We start from the raw sequence: 18,635 nt of genomic DNA on the forward strand, positions 1-18,635 counted from the left end.
TGTGTCAGGTCAATGGGGAAAGGCAGGGTTGTGATGAGGTGTAGCATAGGGACCTATGTCATGACTCTTAAAGAGTATATGTAGATCAGAGTTCTGTATCAAGTTTCTTCGTTTTAAATATATTCTCTCAATGAGAACTATTTTGTCTAGGTTCTTGGAGGATGTTTTATAGTGAGACCATTCTTCTACCATATACCAGAAATGACATTAAAATACTAATTATAAAGCTTCATTTGTTGACTTTTAAATAATTTTTAAAATTGTAGGCATGCTGATACAAACAACAATCTATCTTCATAATCTGCAAAGTTCAGGGAAATATATAAAATGTAAGTCTTTAAAGGCAAGGAAATATCTGTTTTACAAAGAGATACATAAGGGAAATTAACTTTTGTAGACTTCAAATGAGAGAAATAAGCCTTTCATCCCCTAAGGCAAACATTTTTGAGATACAGTTTCTCCATATAATTGCTATGATTTTCTTAGTTACACTTTGTAATTCCCTGCTGGCTGTTTTTCTGTGTAAACTTACTTTCATTTCCAATTATGTCATTATAGAGATGAAAATCGGTCTAATTAAATAAGAACATGACAATAATTGTCATTCTTTTATTTATGTAAACTATGATTTTTCTACCTGTGAAAAGGTGCTTTAGCAAAGAAAAATGTAGCTCTCATGGTCCATCAATTGACTGGAACTGATAGTCATGTATCTACAGCTTCCCGTTCTCTTATATCTTTATTCATTCATTATTACTTGTCTAAGGGTCTTCCTTTCTTTCATCTTCAAATAAGCATTTATTAAGTAGCTACACTATATTTATTTTATTTTATAATTTTAACTTTTATTTCAGATTCAGAGGGTACATATGCAAGTTTACTACCTGGGTATATTGCATGATGTTGAGGTTTGGGGTATGATTGATTCTGTCACCCAGATACTGAGTACAGTACACAATAGTTAATTTTTCAATTGTCCCTTCTCCCTCTCTCCCTCCATAGTAGTCCCCAGTGTCTTTTGTTGCCATCAGCAGCTACCATATTAAACATCTACTATATGCCACGAACTATAGATACAGATGCCACAGATATAGAAATAAACTAGTTACAGTTCTGCCCTGAAATCAAATGTTTTTAAACACATTCATTTTGTTAATGTGACAAGTACCATACCAGTATATTAAAAAATTTACCGTAGCAGTTTGAAACATTTTTTCTCTCTTTACCAAATACACAGCAGAAGCTATTTACACATGGAATAAACATTCCGTTGAATTCCCAGTCCCCAGGCTATCATGTCACCCCTTCTATAGAACTCAAGAAAGCATATCTTAAGTCATAAATAAAAAAAAAATAGCATTGAACGATTTCTTTTTTCTTTCACATTTTGCTTGTTTGTTTGTTTTTTGTGTTTTTCTTTTTAAGACAGACTCTCGCTCTGTCCCCAGGCTGGAGTGCAGTGGCACCATCTTGGCTCACTGCAACCTCCACTTCCTGGGTTCAAGCAATTCTCCTGCCTCAGCCTCCCGAGTAGCTGGGACTACAGGCGCATGCTGCCATGTCCAGCTAATTTTTTTAAAAAATTTTATTTTAGTAGAGGTGGGGTTTCACCATATTGCCCAGGCTGGTCTCGAGCTCCTGAGCTCAGGCAATCCGCTCGCCTTGGCCTCCCAAAGTGCTAGGATTACAGGTGTGAGCCGCCACGCCTGGCTGCATTGAATGATTTCTAATTTTAATTAACAGTTAATGCAAAGTTGGTGATGATTTATCCTTGGAATAAATATTTACTGCATGGCTAATATGTCTGCCATGTGCTGGCATTACAGTGGCAAACAAGACAGCCCAAGTTGCTAAACTCCTGAGTTTTCCATTTGGAGTGAGGGAAAGAAGAAAATAAGTTAATTTCAGATATGGGCTATGACCTTGATGACAGAGGAAAAGAGATAGAGAAAAAAAGTGTGTGTGTGTGTGTGTGTGTGTGTTTTAAATAACTTATCTAAGTGTAATAAGCACAGATAATGGTAAAAATAAGATAAATCAGGAATAAAGATGTTGCCTGACTTACGTGTTTTCAAAGATACCATTTACTATCTAATTTAAATTTTCTCTGCTGTAATGATTACATTTTATTTAGGTAACCAATATCTAGTGGGATTATGCATCAATTTACTAAGGCAGTTTTTTGTATTTATCTCCAAGTGAAATTTAATCAATTTCTACAGTAGTGAAAAGTAATTTGAAGATTTAATATATTCAGTATATTAATAAAATATAAACTGGTTAAATAGCTATGCTTTTTTTTTAAGTAACAACCAAGCATTTATTCACTACTACAAATAGCTGTTTACCTCTAATAACCAGTTAAGTCTCCTTTAGAGTCCATATAGATATGCTTTCATTTGTTTCTGGTTTTTTTTTTTTTTTTTTTTGGGACGGAGTTTTGCTCTTGTTGCCCAGGCTGGAGTGTGATGGCATGATCTCAGCTCACTGCAACCTCAGCCTCCCGCGTTCAAGCGATTCTCCTGCCTCAGCCTCCTGAGTAGCTGGGATTACAGGCATGCACCACCACACCCGGCTAATTTTGTATTTTTAGTAGAGATGGGATTGGTCAGGCTGGTCTCGAACTCCTGACCTCAGGTGATCCACCTGCCTTGGCCTCCCAAAATGCTGAGATTACAGGCGTGAGCCACCATGCCCGGCCGATATGCTTTTATTTGAAAAGTAACAGAAATTTAAAGTTATTTAAACTAATTATGCTATACAATAAGTGTGAAATCAGTTTTTGTTTCTTAAGTAATTTCTCAATGAGCACATCGTATAATGCACATGTAAATAACAGCTTTGAGTGTATACTCATATTATGTGAGTAGTTACCTGTATGACACTGTCCCCAGGTCTCATGTCTGTATAAACATACACATCATAGGATATTTCAGGGAAGGTTGGTGTGTTATCATTTGCATCCATCACTTGAATATTGACGATGACTGGCTCACTTTCCTGTACACCATCAAATGCTGTTATCTTTGGGAGTAGAAAAATACACTTAATAGAGATGTTCTGCAAATATAAGTAGTACAGAGTTTGCTCTTACAGTTTAACAAGTTTCTTACAGGTAAACTTACAATTTGAAAGGGTGCAAAAATATTTTGTTGATAAAAGGAGGTAATAAAGATGTAGTATTACATGTATTAAAAGTGTTCTAATATGATAAGAAGCAAGTATTGAAGATTTTGTTTTAAGGTATTCAACTCCAGGCATATATTTTAAATAATCAGATATGCAAAATATCATTTAAAGTGGGCCAATAACATTGCTGACTCTCAGGGTTAACTACAATTTAATCCTTAAAAACTTAATTGGAAAATATTATTTGCATTTACATATTTTGTATACAATAGTTCCTTCTACAGTCAATATGTTTATATCATCAGGAAGGTAGACGTCCTAGATGTACATTGTATCACAGTAATTCACCCAATGGCAATTTTCAAAGGACTAAATGGTATCATTTAATTGTGACATTTTATACTTTATCAGTGTTGATAATGTATGTCATACATTATCAACATTTTAATAATTCCTGCCAAATCAGTGCTACAGCAACACCATCTTTGTCTAAATCCACTTTGTATCTAACTTTTAACAATCACATAAACTTTCCTGGAAGTTCTGATCTTTTTCTATGTAGGCTTCTCCAGAAATAATTTCTATATATCTTGCTTAACTTGTGCTTTCTCTTAGCTCATCTTTCTCCTGTGTCTGATTCAAAAATTGGGATAAAATTAGAAGTTCCATTTTATCTTTATTCAACTGTCAACCCTACTAAACTTTTTATGTGTTTGTGTGCATGTGTACGTATGTTTATGTGTGTGTGTGTATTCCCCTATCTCATGATAAATATTTACAATCACAACTTTAATAACCTTTACTTTTTCCCCCCCTTGATTAGCCTAATCCATGATTTATCTACCTCAGTGCTATTGACACCTTGGGACAGATAATTCTTTATTATTGGGGGCTGTTCTCTGTATTACAATTAGCAGCATCCTTTATGTCTACCTACTAGATGCCTATAGTACCCCTTCACAATTGTGACAAACAAAAATGCCTCCAGATGTTGCTAAATGTTCACTGGAGGGAAAATTTATTCCCTCTTGAGAATCACTGGCTCAACTTTTTGACTAAATTAAAAATGCAAGAACAACAACCTAAAAGGTTAGGAAATAATTCTTTATGTCTCAATTTAAGACAATTATGACTGTTTAGTGAAGACTGAAATTCTCATTTTCTTTTTTTATTTTGAAAAGTTTTTTCTTCTGTGAGGAAGAATGTTAATATAGCTACACAAATTACAAAAAAAGAGCGATACATGTAAATAATTTTTCATTGCTCTTCCCTCTGGTATTGAAAATAATGTATTTTCCCCCAAGTCATTGACCTTCTCAGTTTTAACCAGACATCTCTTTCAATTCCATACAAACATACATACGTACATTCATACATACATACGTATATTTATACAAAAGCTCTTTACCGAAAAGGTGTAAGTTTGCTGTTCTTCCCTGTCCACTGGTTGAAGTAAGGTGAGGTAGCGAGTAATACCAGTCTGTGTGACGGTGAAGACTGAGGTGTAGTCATTCAGAAAAAGGTGAAGCTCTGGGTCTTTTGTCTTTGAAAAAAAATGACATCATTTCAAACGTCGAATAAATAATGTAGCTATTAGTTCATTACCTAGAAGTTAATGTTTGAAATTTATAGCAAAAATCCACAAGAAAGTGTTAAGAATTTCTAATGATAAAAGATATTTAACTAGGTATTTACTCATTAATGATCTAAACTATTCAAAAGATGTTGACCTATATCATGGAATACAAAATACTGAAATATATACAGGTATAATCAATGTAGGAAAAAAGGAAAAACAATAGAAAAACAGAAAGAATATAAAAACTCCCAATTAAATATATTTTTACTGATTATTTGTTATCAATATCTTCCAAAATAGCACTGGACTGGAGAAATAAGAAATAAAAGCAAGAAAAGAAAATTGCAGTTCAAAATTTTAGCAAGAAGATTTTATAATTACTTCATTTAAAGTAATGAACTGCATATATGCATATCACTATCTTGTTCTTAATTATAATGCAAAATAGAAATAAAATTGGTTATGTATTATTCATTACCTATATATATCATACTTGGTCTTTCTTATTTTAATGCTGTAAAATTTTCCAAATGGAAACATGTTTACTGTAATTAAAATATTTTAGATAATTTGATTTAAAATATGCATGAAGTTAGCAAATGTGTCTGATAGAAAAGTCTAGAAAAAATGATATATACTTAAAAAGGAAGGGATTTCAAAATTCAAGTTTGAGAGATAATCAATTTAGCATTGAAGACCCTTTGCGATTTCACTGCCACCCCTGAAAGAGAAGACAACATACTCTAGAGAAAGAACAGCAATATAAAGTAAGAAGGCTAGCACTGATGTCTGCATAGTAGGAAAGAAAGGCAGGTGGAGCAAAGAAAAAAGGAATATTCAGAGTGGACTATTATGAAGGCTTTGAAAAAGAGAAAAAGGAGTGATACAGGGAGGTAAGGTGTTGTTCTAGATTATACGACGTTTTAAATTATGCACAGCATGATATGAAATGGATTTAATATCATAAAACACTTTTTTAAGTCTGATGTCAAGGGCTGAGGGAAGAGCAAAGAGTAGAAAATTGTTAAATGTGTTTAATTTGAAAATAATAGGACTCATAATTTCAAAATTTCTATGTAAAATACAAAAGTTGTAATACACACTACTATAATAAAATGTGAACATGATTTGATCCACAATATACTTGAATCTGCCCATCTTTTAAACATGGTGATATGTGTAGATTTCAAATAACTTTGAAATAAATGGTTTCATTTGAACATAAAACAAGTTACATATTCACAATATCTCATTCTGTAGTAGCTTCTATGTTCAGGATTTTGACTTAAGGTCACTGTGCTACATTTATCCTGGAAGAATAAGAAAGTAATGCTATAGATAATAATTCCAACTGGCGTATTTATTATAAAATGATCAAAAATATTGAGAAAAAGTTCAAGAGGTTTCACACTCTGATATTTTCAAACAGGCACTTTAGTTGTTTCTATTTCAGTGTCATGAACCCAATTACTGAGATAACTGGAAAGCGGGATATTCTAAAAAATCTAACGTGTTAATTTTAAAAATAAATAATTTATTTATAAAAGTCAATTAGAAAATGCATGTGTCTATTTTGAATGATATTTTAAGGATTCTTATTTTACACTTTAGAGCGAATTGTGATTAAATTCAATTATTACTTTAGAGTTGATAAAAAGTTTTAGTTAACATGCAGTTTCAGTCAAAGAAACTCTAAGTATGAATATCTGCCATTTGTTTTGTGTTTATCCTGGATTTACTTAATCACTGGGCTTTTAAGTACATATACACTTCTCTAAGTGTACCAACAATGGTGCCATCTGGCATGCCTTAATTTATTCAGACCTTTAAACCCTAAATGCAAGCTGAGGAAGTTTTGCTATGTACCTTGTTTACCAAATATTTACTTTGTTCCTTTTGTTCAAATCTCATAATTCTCTACTTCCTTTATACCTTAATTCTCTCAATTTATTTTCTTCCTTTCAACTGTAACCTCTGTTAATAAATTTGTTAGGTATATTCACTCATATCTTCACCATGTCTTTTTAAGCATTTTTGTATGTCAAATATTTTGATAATGCAATATTTCAAGAAGTATTGAGTTGTCAACTAGTGTGTCCAAATGTAACTGTAGTATAATATAATATGTTTGTGTCACAAAGAGCACTTACTTTTTACCACTTTCAAGAAAACCTCAAGGTTTTGTTTGTCAAATGCTTTTCATTTGAAGATAATGCACACATCAATACTCCATAAACAGACTTCCTTATATTGGATAACCAGAAACATTAAAGATCTTTTGTTAATTTAACTGTGTCAGTTTCTTGAGTGCTTTTATAATAACTAGCTAGAGAAAGATAACATTTCCCAGAACTACAGTGCATTTGTTTTTTGTGAAGAAGATAATGTATCACAGAAAGCTAGCACTACACATGGTATATTATAGCTCATTCTGTTTTGTATAGTTAATCTCTGATCAAAATATAACATTTACATTTATGTATATTTAAAGTAATAATCTTGTACATAAATGCTATTGGTAAATATCCTCGCATTAATTTAAGTACAAAAATTTAGGAAGCCAGATTTGGAAATGTTCAACAAATTGTCAATGTTTAATAATTTATATTCATTTTTAAAGATAGTGCAAGTTTCAAGTGTTGTGTATATATTTATGTTCCAAATATTACAACATATCATTTTATGAGTTTTATGAAAATTTTATGTAATATCAACATAAAACCTTAATAGATACATATCAGTACCAACTAACCTATTGTTTTGATTGACAATATTTACAGTTCAAGGTTTTGCTACTCTTCACAAGAAAGGTATATCAAATTTTTGGTAAGAAACAATGTGCATTTGAAGTCAAATACCCTTCTCTAAACCTCTTTATAAACTTAAATTCCTTCTTGTCAAGCTGCATTCCAATACAGTTTGAATTTCACAAATATATTTGAATTTTGCAATTCCTAAAGAGTAACTTGAGTCAACACTTGGATATTTGCAACTCTTTTAATCATGTTAGAGTTAATAGCTTATAAGTTTCATAGACTAGGATGTATATGGACAAATAATGCTCTGGCTTAATATTCCAATAGGGGTAGTAGAATTTAGGTAGTTGTTGTGTCTGTAAGTTTATGTAAAATGAATTTAAGTGTTAAATCAATAGGTACACAGAGAGTTGATTAAAAACTGTTAATTTTCCTCTGACATTAGGTAATATTTATTTTACCCTAAAATATCCATTCAGTATATACCAAAAGTATGATATATTAATTCACTTATCTGCATATTATATTTTGAGAGGGTAAAATAAGTTCTGACATGCACACATAAAAACAGAAAAAAATGCAAAAGTAAATGCATATGAAAATACACGGGTAAACAAACGTATGAATATAAAATAAACAAGCATTCTATCATATAAAACTATGTTCAAATATGAGAGTCTACTGCTTAAACACTATCTTGGGGTTTCTAATGGGAATAAATATAGGATATCACAAACACACAAGACCATATGCATGCACATATATAGGCACATACAACACAGACATGTATAGACATATGTGCACATATATATGTATGCATATACACGAGCATACATATAAATGACAAAGCATAAAAGAAAAATGACAAAAAATGTTATTTCCTCAGCCAGTTTTAATTACTTGGTAGTAGTTGCCTGAGTATTTAGCTCAAAAAAATTCAATTTGAAACTTACAATGTTTTAGAAAAAATGCCATGATAAATTACCAATGTTTGTTGTGGACTGAGAAAACATTAATAATTAAGCAGTCTTTGCCTCAGTTGACAATTAAATTTGGATTTTACAAAATTTCATAGTACTATAAACAATAGATTATGTAAATATTTTTACCTTTTTAACTTTAAAATATTTTAAAATTTTAAACCAATGAAGTAAGTATATTTAAATTTATATAAAGTATTTGTAGATATCCTTATAAGGGATAATGAAGTAATACCTACATGTTTTAGTGAAGAAGAAAAAGAACAAGGAGATAAACCACAGCAATTAACAAAAGAACAATCACAAGCTTAACACCTAGTACCTACAGGAACTCCACTGGGTGGAACCTATATGCAAATTAAACATGAAACAAATATTGTAAATGTAAATGATCACAACCGCGCATATGAAGAAAAAGCAAACCACTTCCAGCACACTAGACTGACAATTTCTTTTCAGAGTATACAATTTTTTATTAGCAGTGTGACCCACATATAATGGAATAACAATATTTATGAAGCATATAAATACTTAACTGCTTTATGAGTATGTTGAATTAAATATCAAAGATACCCCTTCATATTAAAATAACTTTATGCAGAAGAACAAATGTACACGAAATTATAAATTAATAAGTATCTTTTTACAAGCCAAATGAGTAATCTTTATTGATTATTATTCCTTGTCATTTTCTTATGATCAGAATTCCATAATCAATTTTTAGCATCTCTGACACTGAAAACCTGGTGGTCTCAGACATGCCTCTTAAAACCTTGTGCCTTACCTATTCTACTTATATTGTGGGTTATTTTGAAATTATGATGTGGTACAAGTACTCTAGAAAACATACTGTATTAGAATCACCTGGAGGTTTGTCAAAACTCAGAGTTTCTGATTTAGTAGTTTTGGGGTGGGATGTAAGCATTTGCATTTCTTTTTTTTTTTTTTTTACTTTAGGTTTTAGGGTACATGTGCACAATGTGCAGGTTTGTTACATATGTATCCATGTGCCATGTTGATTTCCTGCACCCATTAGCTCGTCATTTAGCATTAGGTATATCTCCTAATGCTGTCCCCACCCCCCCACCCCCCACCCCACAACAGTACCCGGAATGTGATGTTCCCCTTCCTGTGTCCATGAGTTCTCATTGTTCAATTCCCACCTATGAGTGAGAACATGCGGTGTTTGGTTTTTTGTCCTTGAGATAGTTTACTGAGAATGATGTTTTCCAGTTTCATCCATGTCCCTACAAAGGACACGAACTCATCATTTTTTATGGCTGCATAGTATTCCATGGTGTATATGTGCCACATTTTCTTAATCCAGGGAACTACTGATGTACATTTAGAGGTTGATAATAAATGGCTATTTAATATGAAAGACAATTGGCTTTGAAAACAGTTTCAGAAGAAAAGTTTTAAAAATAGCAATGAGCAAATTGAGGACTATATTAGAGATTTCAGTCCAGAGTACAAATGGTAAAGAGAGGTCATCAGAGGATAAAGCGAAGAAAGAAATGAGATAGCAATGGAGGTGACTCAAGAGTGTTTGGAAAAACTTTACAGCTTCCTATAAAACAAGACAAATAAAACACTTATAATATTTACTATGAATCAAATACTTTCAAAATCCCCCTTATTGGTGGATATAGATACTGCCAGATTTTACAAGTGAGAAAATTAGAGCTCATGAGGCTAAGCCACTTGCCAAAGAGAACAAACAGAAGCCTAAGTTGTCAAAGCAGCATTAGAACTCAAAACAGTGAGCATGAAACAAAACATGAAGTTCAAAACAGTGAGCATGAAACTCAAAACAGTGAGCATGAAACATTATACTCCTTCAAAAAGAGGGACATCAATGGGTATAATAATCATTAGGCAGAAAGAATTAAATGTTTTGCATAGCTATTTTTATTGATTATTTATTGTTTTTAATCCTCTAAGTCAGTGCTTTCCAAGAGAAATATAATGTGAATTGCATATGTAATTGTAAATTTCTCTATTAGCCACATTAAATACATAAAAATAAATAAGTGACATTTAAAAAAAAAACATACTGTATAAGCGGATGTGATTCATATATGTATACCTGCATATGTACGTGTGTATGTGTGCGTGTATGTATATGGGTATATGTCTACATCTATATAGCCACAAAAAAGTAGCACTGGTGCAAATGTTTTTCTTTCCTTTCTTTTCAGTATTACTGCGGCCCTTGGAATTCTTTCTTACTTAAAATCTGCACTGTGAATACTATCACAACTCACATTCCTGGCTACTGTTTCTTAAAACGTGGCTTCACTTTCCACTAAATTAAAGGGAGAAACGCAACTTAAATTTGAAGCAAATGGACCCAACTTGTCCCCTTCGTGGCATTTACCATCTGGACTGGCCATGCTCGAAGCAACTCTTGAGAGCCAAGCACAGTAATGACAACTTCCACTTTTATGCTCGAGGCTTAATCTCTAATACTACGCTGATATTGTAATGAGGTGGCACACTCTCTCAAAGAGTTTATCCCCATAATGATTATTGTCACTAATTCTGACACTCAAAAGCAACAGGATTTTGTTTTATTTTGTTGAATTACGGTCCCAATTTGTCATCTAGTCTGCAGTGCAGCGGCGCAATCATGGCTCACCGCAGCCTCGAACTAGTGGGCTCAAGTGATCCTTCTGCCTCAGCCTTCCAATTAGTGAGACTACAAGCACGAACCACCATGCCTGGCTAAGTTTTTTGTTTATTTTTATAGAGACTGCGTCTCCATACGTAGCCGAGGCTGGTCTGGAACTCCTGGCCTCAAGCAGTCCTCCAGCCTCACCCTCCCAAAGTGCTGAGATTACAAGATTGAGCCACCACACCCAGCCGAGAGTGGCATGATTTTACCTTGTAGTAAAATGCATGCCCATAAACTAAAAAGGCTTTAAAGTTTTCTTTTGATAACACAGATGTTTTGAAAATCCCAGAAATGAGCTAATTTACTTTATAAAAATAAATGGTGTTCGGTCTGTAAAAAATAGATTAATCAGAAGGACATAAATCCATCTTCTAATATATGAATGACTATTTCATAGATTTATTTTGTGTGCTGGCAAATGGAAGATTTAAGGAATAATGGATGAATTGCAAGAAAACTGGTTTCAATTCAGTGTGAGGAACAGCTTTCTAAGAATTAGAGTTGTTCAAACATGGGATAGGCCATCTTGTGAAATACTTAATGGAACATCGTTAGGATTTTTGAAGCATATGTTAGATAACCTCATTCATTCAATAATGACTGAATTTATGAGTTTATTGAAGAGTTCCTAAACCCTATTAAGTGCTGGAAACTGTGTTAGTTCTTCAGCATACAAAAGTTGCTAACATAAAGGACCTATTCTCAATAGATGTAAACTGATGAGGGAGAAAGACATTATTTTCACGTTGGAAGTATAGCATTAGAGAAACGCATTGAGCGGGGCATGCAACTAAAATTGGATAATGAATACTGTGGAAAGATTCTTGAATGAAGGAATGCCTAAGGTGAGTTCTAAACACTGAGTATAAGTTATCCAAGCCAGCCTGTGCAACAGATGAAAGATTTGAAAGCCTAGAACATGTAATGAGCAAACATTAGACAAGATGTAGCTTGGCACATGCAAGAAAATATAAGCAGTTGCCAAATGTTATAGGTGAATTAGGAAGTTTCCAAAATTCAGGCTGCAAAAATGTTCAGTTATCAAGATATGGAAAACTGCGTGAGTTTAAATTTTCTTCTCTAGAGGAACAGGAATAGGTGTCATAAAAGTATATCAGATAGAAATGTGGACCAGACACAGTGGCTCATGCCTGTAAATCCCAGGAAGGTGGGTGGAGCACTTGAGGTCAGGAGTTCCAGACCAACCTGGTCAACATGGTGAAACCCCATCTCTACAAAAAATGAAAAAAAAAAAAAAAATTAGCTGGGCATGGTGGTACAAGCCTGTAATCCCAGCTACTCAGGAGGCTGAAGTGGGAGAATCACTTGAGCCAGGGAGGCAGAGGTTGCAATGAGCCTGGATCGTGACACTGCACTCTAGCCTGGGTGACAGAGAGAAACTCTGTCAAAAGAAAGAAAAGAAAGGCAAAGAAAAGAAAGGAAAATAAAATAAAATAAAGAAATAAAGGAGGAAGAGAATGAGAAGGAAGGAAAGGAGGAAGGAAGGAAGGAAGGAAGGAAGGAAGGAAGGAAGGAAGGAAGGAAAGAAGGAAGGAAGGAAGGAGGGAAGGGAGGGAAGGAAAGGAAGGGAGAGAAAAAGAAAGAAAGAATCAACGGAGAGAAGGAAGGAAAGCAGGAAGGCAGGCAGGCAGAAGGAAAGAAGAAAGAAAGAGAGAGAGAGAAAAAAAAGAAAGAAAGAAAGGGAAAGAAAGAAAGAGAGAAAGAAAGGAAGGAAGGAAGGAAGGAAGAAAGAAATAAAGAAAGAAAGAGAGAAAGGGAAAGAGAGAGAGAGAAAGAGAAAGAAAGAAAGAAAAAGAAAAAAGAAAGAAAGGAAGGAAGGAAAAAGAAAGAGAAAGAAAGGAGAGGGAGAGAGGAAGGAAGGATATAGTTAGATGTTAGATTTGAGCTTTTGAATAAATCACTCTAATGGCCCTGCAAAAGATAGATTTGAGTAAGAAATCAAGAGAACAAGAACATCAGGAAGTAATTCTAGTAACAGACCAATAGGGTGGTGGTTATAAGGATAGAGAGAAGAAAAGAGATTAAATAAATAATTAGGAGACAAAATAGGAAGATCTGGAAGATTTCTTAGTTGTGGTGAATAAAGAAAACATAAAAATCAAGCAAGACTTCTAGGATTCTAGGTTGCATAGCACAATAAAACATCTATCAATTTCTGAGAAATGGGTTTTAGGAGAGGATTTCATACAGTATTGGAAGTTTAAACTATTTCTAATATTCTATGAGCTTATTTATATTTTATATATAGAAACTACATATGATATTTTTAAAACTTTTATTACTAGGAGACTAGGCATACTTGTTCACTCTCTGGACACCTAATGACAGTCACTCACCACAGATTATTTTAGAAAGGGGGTGAGTCTAAGTAATAAACAAATGATCAGTTATGCTGATTAATTACTTGACACTTTTACAAAAGTTATGAAGCATGCCACTCTCCACGTACATGGCATCATCTCAGGGAAATTTTCTCTCCATGCCCTTTTCTACCAGTCCCAACTAAAGACACATGCCAAGGCAGCAATGATTGCTACCATATAGATGACTGGACAAGAGGAGGCACCTGATGAGTATGAAACTCACAATGCTATACAGCTATTACATGACAGAACCAGGAGTCAAGCCAAGGTCTGTCTAAATCCAAAGCCCAAGCTGCCAAAAACACTTCAGAGCATTTCATAGACTAACTGGTACTGTAAATCTCCAAGAGTTGAATTATAAGTAGTGTTTCTCAAAGGTTTTAGACCCCTGAGCTCTCTCCACTTTATTTCATCAATGCCCTGTGAGTACTACTGTCGTTTACAAAGTTACTTGGAATACAATTTTAACATTTGTAATTTAAAAGTGAACAGACAATCCAGACAAGTACAGGGGCACACAGGCAAGCATAGGGCTTAGTGTGTAACCATTAGATAATATGAACACACTGAGAAAGTATAAATACATAAATTTTGCTATTGTGTAAACTTAAAACTACTTAACTTTAGATTTAGATTTTTCTAACCACCAGTTCTATTAAAGTATGACCTAAGCTATCATACACTTTCAAATTGATTAGTCACTACTTAAAATATGAGTATGTATTCAATTGAAAAGCAAAATCCACACTAAAATTTGTGGGACATTAGTAGATCTACAAAATACATTTGCTCAGCCTGGATTAAAGTTATTAAGGTGACTCTAGGTGTTTTCTAGTGGGGATTCAGTAAAGACTTTTTTCCTGTGACTCATGAAACCCACTATATGTCAGAGAATCCCTAAATTCTCTTGACTGGCATATGAAACTGTCTATAGATTAATGTGTTCACTTTTCTAGGAAAAGAACCTAGAGCATTCTTTAGCTATCATTATAGTCAGACTATGATCAAAGTATATAAAATATAGAGTGCTTAAAATTGAGAACTTTGTTTTCCATAAACCTTGGCTTAAGGTCCATTTCTACTGTTTACTAACTCTTTGATCATACTAAGGCATTTAAACTAGCTTTAATATCCCTTTCTGAAATATGGATAATTGTATCTATCATGTTTGTTGTGAGATTTAAGAGAATTAATGCAAGAAGAAAGTATTTACTATATTATTTGACATGTACTGAGAACTCAATGACAGATATTGTTAAAACTTGTGGTTTAAGAAGACACTAAATGTGAGAGACCAGGAAAGATTGAAAAAAAAAAAAAAAAGCTGGAATGGAAAAAGAAAGCAAAGCAAAGAGAAATAAAAGAATAAAATAAAGCATCTGGTGGGAAGAGGTGGAGTGCCCACAAGAATTGTCATAGCCTCTGCGGAGTGTTACACAATTTATTTAGAAAGAGAAAAAAAAATCTGAAAGTGCGTTCCTAATTTCCTAAAGTGATTATAAAGTTATGTGTAATGAGATATTAGGGAATATTCTAGAGCTCTGCTGCCTTATGAGTGACATGTGAGTATTTATATTTAATTTCATTAATATTAAGCAAAATTTAAAAGTTATGTTTTTAGTTCAGTTAAATTTTAAGTACTCAATAGCTATATAAGGCTAGTGGCTACTATGTCAGACAGTACAGTTACACAGTAATTCCATCATCACAAAAAAATCCATCTATCTAAGAGCAAGCACTGTTAAGGGAGAAATGAATGAGTCAAGATTTATATAACAGCACGTAAGAAATCCAACTATCTTTTACATATAGTTATGCTTATAATCCAAACACAGTTGGATTTCTTACTTGCTGTTTTATATATGTGTGCGTGTGTGTGTGTGTGTGTATACCTGTGTATATATCTCTATCTATCTATCTATCTATCTATCTATCTATCTATCTATCTATCATCTATCTATCTATATCTGTGTGTGTATGTACACCTGTGTATATGTCTATATAGATATATAGATATATAGACATATACACAAAACATATGTATACATATTTATGCAGTGAGGATACTGTGGTAGTTCACAAACTCAAAGGAAAATCTTTGGGAATTAGAATACCTCTGGGGAACTTAAAACTTAAAAGACAGGGACTCAATGGGACTGTCTTTTCTGTGTGTATCTCTCAGGCTTCATTCTCTCCCACTGATAATTAGCTTTCTCATGATGTCAGCAAATGTGGCTACAAGGGCTTCAGATTTACTTCCACTTCTCTAATACATGATGCCAAAGTCTTTCAGCCCTTCTGTTCTCCATTGTAAATTCCCAGGAGGATTCTGGCTAGCCAGGTATAGATTTTCTGTCCCTTTATAACATTCACTCTGGCTAAGGAGGTAAAGTGTTCTGATTTGCTCAGCCTGGACCATTTCCCACTCATGTAGATAGTGTGAGTACGAGGAAAACAAAGGACAATGATTTGCAGAGTGAAGCGTTAGCATCCACATAGTCACTGGCAGAAGTATGAATGGGTCAGCTGCCTCAAATATATTTTATTTAATAACGATGCCCTCAGACTTGAAGAAGTCTCTCAGAATCACAATCTAGGAGTGCTTTCATGATTTTTTACTCATGTAGTAACACCATTATTTTTGCTTTATCAACAATTATATAAAACAATTCTCAACATATGTTAATAAAAATATTGCCCTCGTCATTTAATAAACATCAAGTAAAACATTCATTTTCTTACATATACTGAATATCTGCAAGCTGAAAAGGAATAGTTACTGAATTCAAAGATACTTTTTAAAAATATCCATGTTTTGGAATTAAACTATAACACTACAACTCACTTATAGTGACTTCATTCTCTCTTCTCTAGCTTATGTAGCCATATCTTTGTCATATTTCCCATTAATGGAAATATGAGATTTGTTACACAAACAAGAGCAAAATATGTATTTAACTTACATCTTCTATGTCCTTGTCCAGAGCTACTATTCTTAAAGGTGAGGTCAAATTGAGACTGTCCGAAATGGTTGCTCCCACTGGGGCAGATTCCAGGATATAGCCTTGATAACTGGGCATTGTGAAATACGGGCTTTGATTGTTTTCATCCAGTATTTCAATGTGTAGACTGGCAAAGGCAGGAAGAGGATGACCATTGTCTTGTTCAGCCTAAAATTGAAAAGGAAAGAAAATATTTAAAAAGTATATGTCGTGCTATCTTTTTGGAGTTTCACTTTTCATGCAATATATAGGGTTCTGATTTTAATTAATATCATTATATAAGGAAAAATACTTTAAAGGGCCATTTGGAAATATAAATGAGGAAATGAAAATCCAGAGAGGCTTAATTGCTTCAGTCTTCTGTTTTAAAACCCATTGTATATTTTAAAAATTCACTGTAATAAATTATTATTATTATTTTATTTTATTTTTTTTGAGATGGAGTCTTGCTCTGTCGCCCAGGCTGGAGTGCAGTGGAGTGATCTCGGCTCACTGCCAGCTCCGCCTCCCAAGTTCATGCCATTCTCCTGCCTCAGCCTCCCGAGTAGCTGGGACTACAGGCGCCCACCACCACGCATGGCTAATTTTTTGTATTTTTAGTAGAGACAGGGTTTCACCGTGTTAGCCAGGATGGTCCTGATCTCCTGACCTCGTGATCCGCCCGCCCCAGTCTCCCAAAGTGCTGGGACTACAGGCGTGAGCCACCACGCCCGGCCAAATTATTGTAATTTTTATTGAATACAGTAGGAGAGATAATTGTGTTTAAATACATTTAGTCAGAAAATTGCAAATGGAGATACTTGAGTGTACCACTGATAAAACATTTAAATAAAAGACAGAAAAAAAAGTAGCACAAATAAAGAACTATCGTATAGACTTTGTCTCTTCTGTGTCTTCTCATTTTACACTAATGTTTAAATCTCTGCTATGGTCTCTGCTGTTGTACCCCCCAAATTCATAAGTTGAAATTTTAACCCCAAAGGTGATGGTATTAAGAGGTGTGGCATTCAGAAGGTGATAAGGTGGTGAGGGCAGAGCCTTCATTAATGGGGTTAATGCCCTTATAGAAAAGGGTCTAGAGAGCTCCTTTTCCCCGCCTCCCACCAAGTAGGAACAAGTAAGAAGGTGGAACCACCCTCTATGAGGAAGTGGGCCCTCACCAGAAACCAAATTTACAAGAGTCGAATTTCCAGCCTCCAGGACTGTGAGAAATAAATGTTCCTTGTTTATAAGCCATCCAGCTTATGCTGTTTTGTTATTGCAGCTCAAAGAAACGTAGACAATTCCCAAATAATTCATAATTCTATATAAAATTAATAGATTAAAATTATATTTATTGCCCACTGAACGTCCCCAAAAGCTTCTTAAAAGGAACAGAAATAATAAATTTCATTGTAATGTTGTAGAAACTGTGAATTGCAATATTAACTAGAAATGTTTTTCAAGTAAAATTAATATTCTTATGTATAAATTTTCTTTTCTTTTCCTCCCATTAAGTTTAAGAAGTTCATAAAAAATTTCTATTCCTAATACATTTTCTTATAAAATCTCTACATGGTCATGCTGTGCATAGGAAAATACTAACCATAGATTTTCTGCTTTTAAAAAATATATATTTTATTATATATGTATTGGAAGGTTTAATTTAAAGGAAGATTTCATCACAATTGACTTCCAGAAAATCTCGTCCAACTTTTATGAGAAAACATGGATATAATTTAATAACATATACATTTATTAAAATGAATTCAAATTCTATCTTTAATTTTTGTTGATATGTTTTCCCCATTGTGAGAAAAGTTGTATTTTTAAATCAATTAAAATGAAAATAAAATATTTGATATTAAACTCTGGTGTGATTTTCTAGATAGATAGCGACAGTACTTTATAAGTAGCTCAGCTAGAGATCTCTAACTGTTAAAACGTGAGGAAAGAAATTCGGTCTCCAGAAGACAATTTTTCACTTCCTTCTAATAGTAATTTAACATTTTCATCTGTTAAAAAAGTAGGTAACAAACTACAGTGATATTGGTAGGGATTGCTGACTTTTCACCAAGAAATATTACAATATATTTTCCTTCATATTATTTATATTGAAGATTTGTTGAAATATTATTTATGCCAATTA

General features: G+C 33.4%; 1 protein-coding gene across 2 annotated transcripts in view; it reads right to left on the bottom strand.

Annotated features, from left to right (window-relative positions):
• PCDH15 (protocadherin related 15) overlaps nucleotides 1–18,635 on the bottom strand; it is a 1,777,335-nt gene that overhangs the window by 376,941 nt on the left and 1,381,759 nt on the right. For both annotated transcript variants that reach the window (XM_058436255.1, XM_058436254.1), the window contains 3 exons: nucleotides 16,469–16,675; nucleotides 4,538–4,672; nucleotides 2,875–3,024 (listed from right to left, as the gene is read on the bottom strand). In XM_058436255.1, coding sequence (XP_058292238.1) covers nucleotides 2,875–3,024; nucleotides 4,538–4,672; nucleotides 16,469–16,675 — 492 coding nt within the window. The remainder of the gene's footprint in view (nucleotides 1–2,874; nucleotides 3,025–4,537; nucleotides 4,673–16,468; nucleotides 16,676–18,635) is intronic.

Source organism: Hylobates moloch, unplaced genomic scaffold (assembly GCF_009828535.3).
Source record: "Hylobates moloch isolate HMO894 unplaced genomic scaffold, HMol_V3 SCAFFOLD_3, whole genome shotgun sequence".
Lineage (NCBI taxonomy): Eukaryota > Metazoa > Chordata > Mammalia > Primates > Hylobatidae > Hylobates > Hylobates moloch.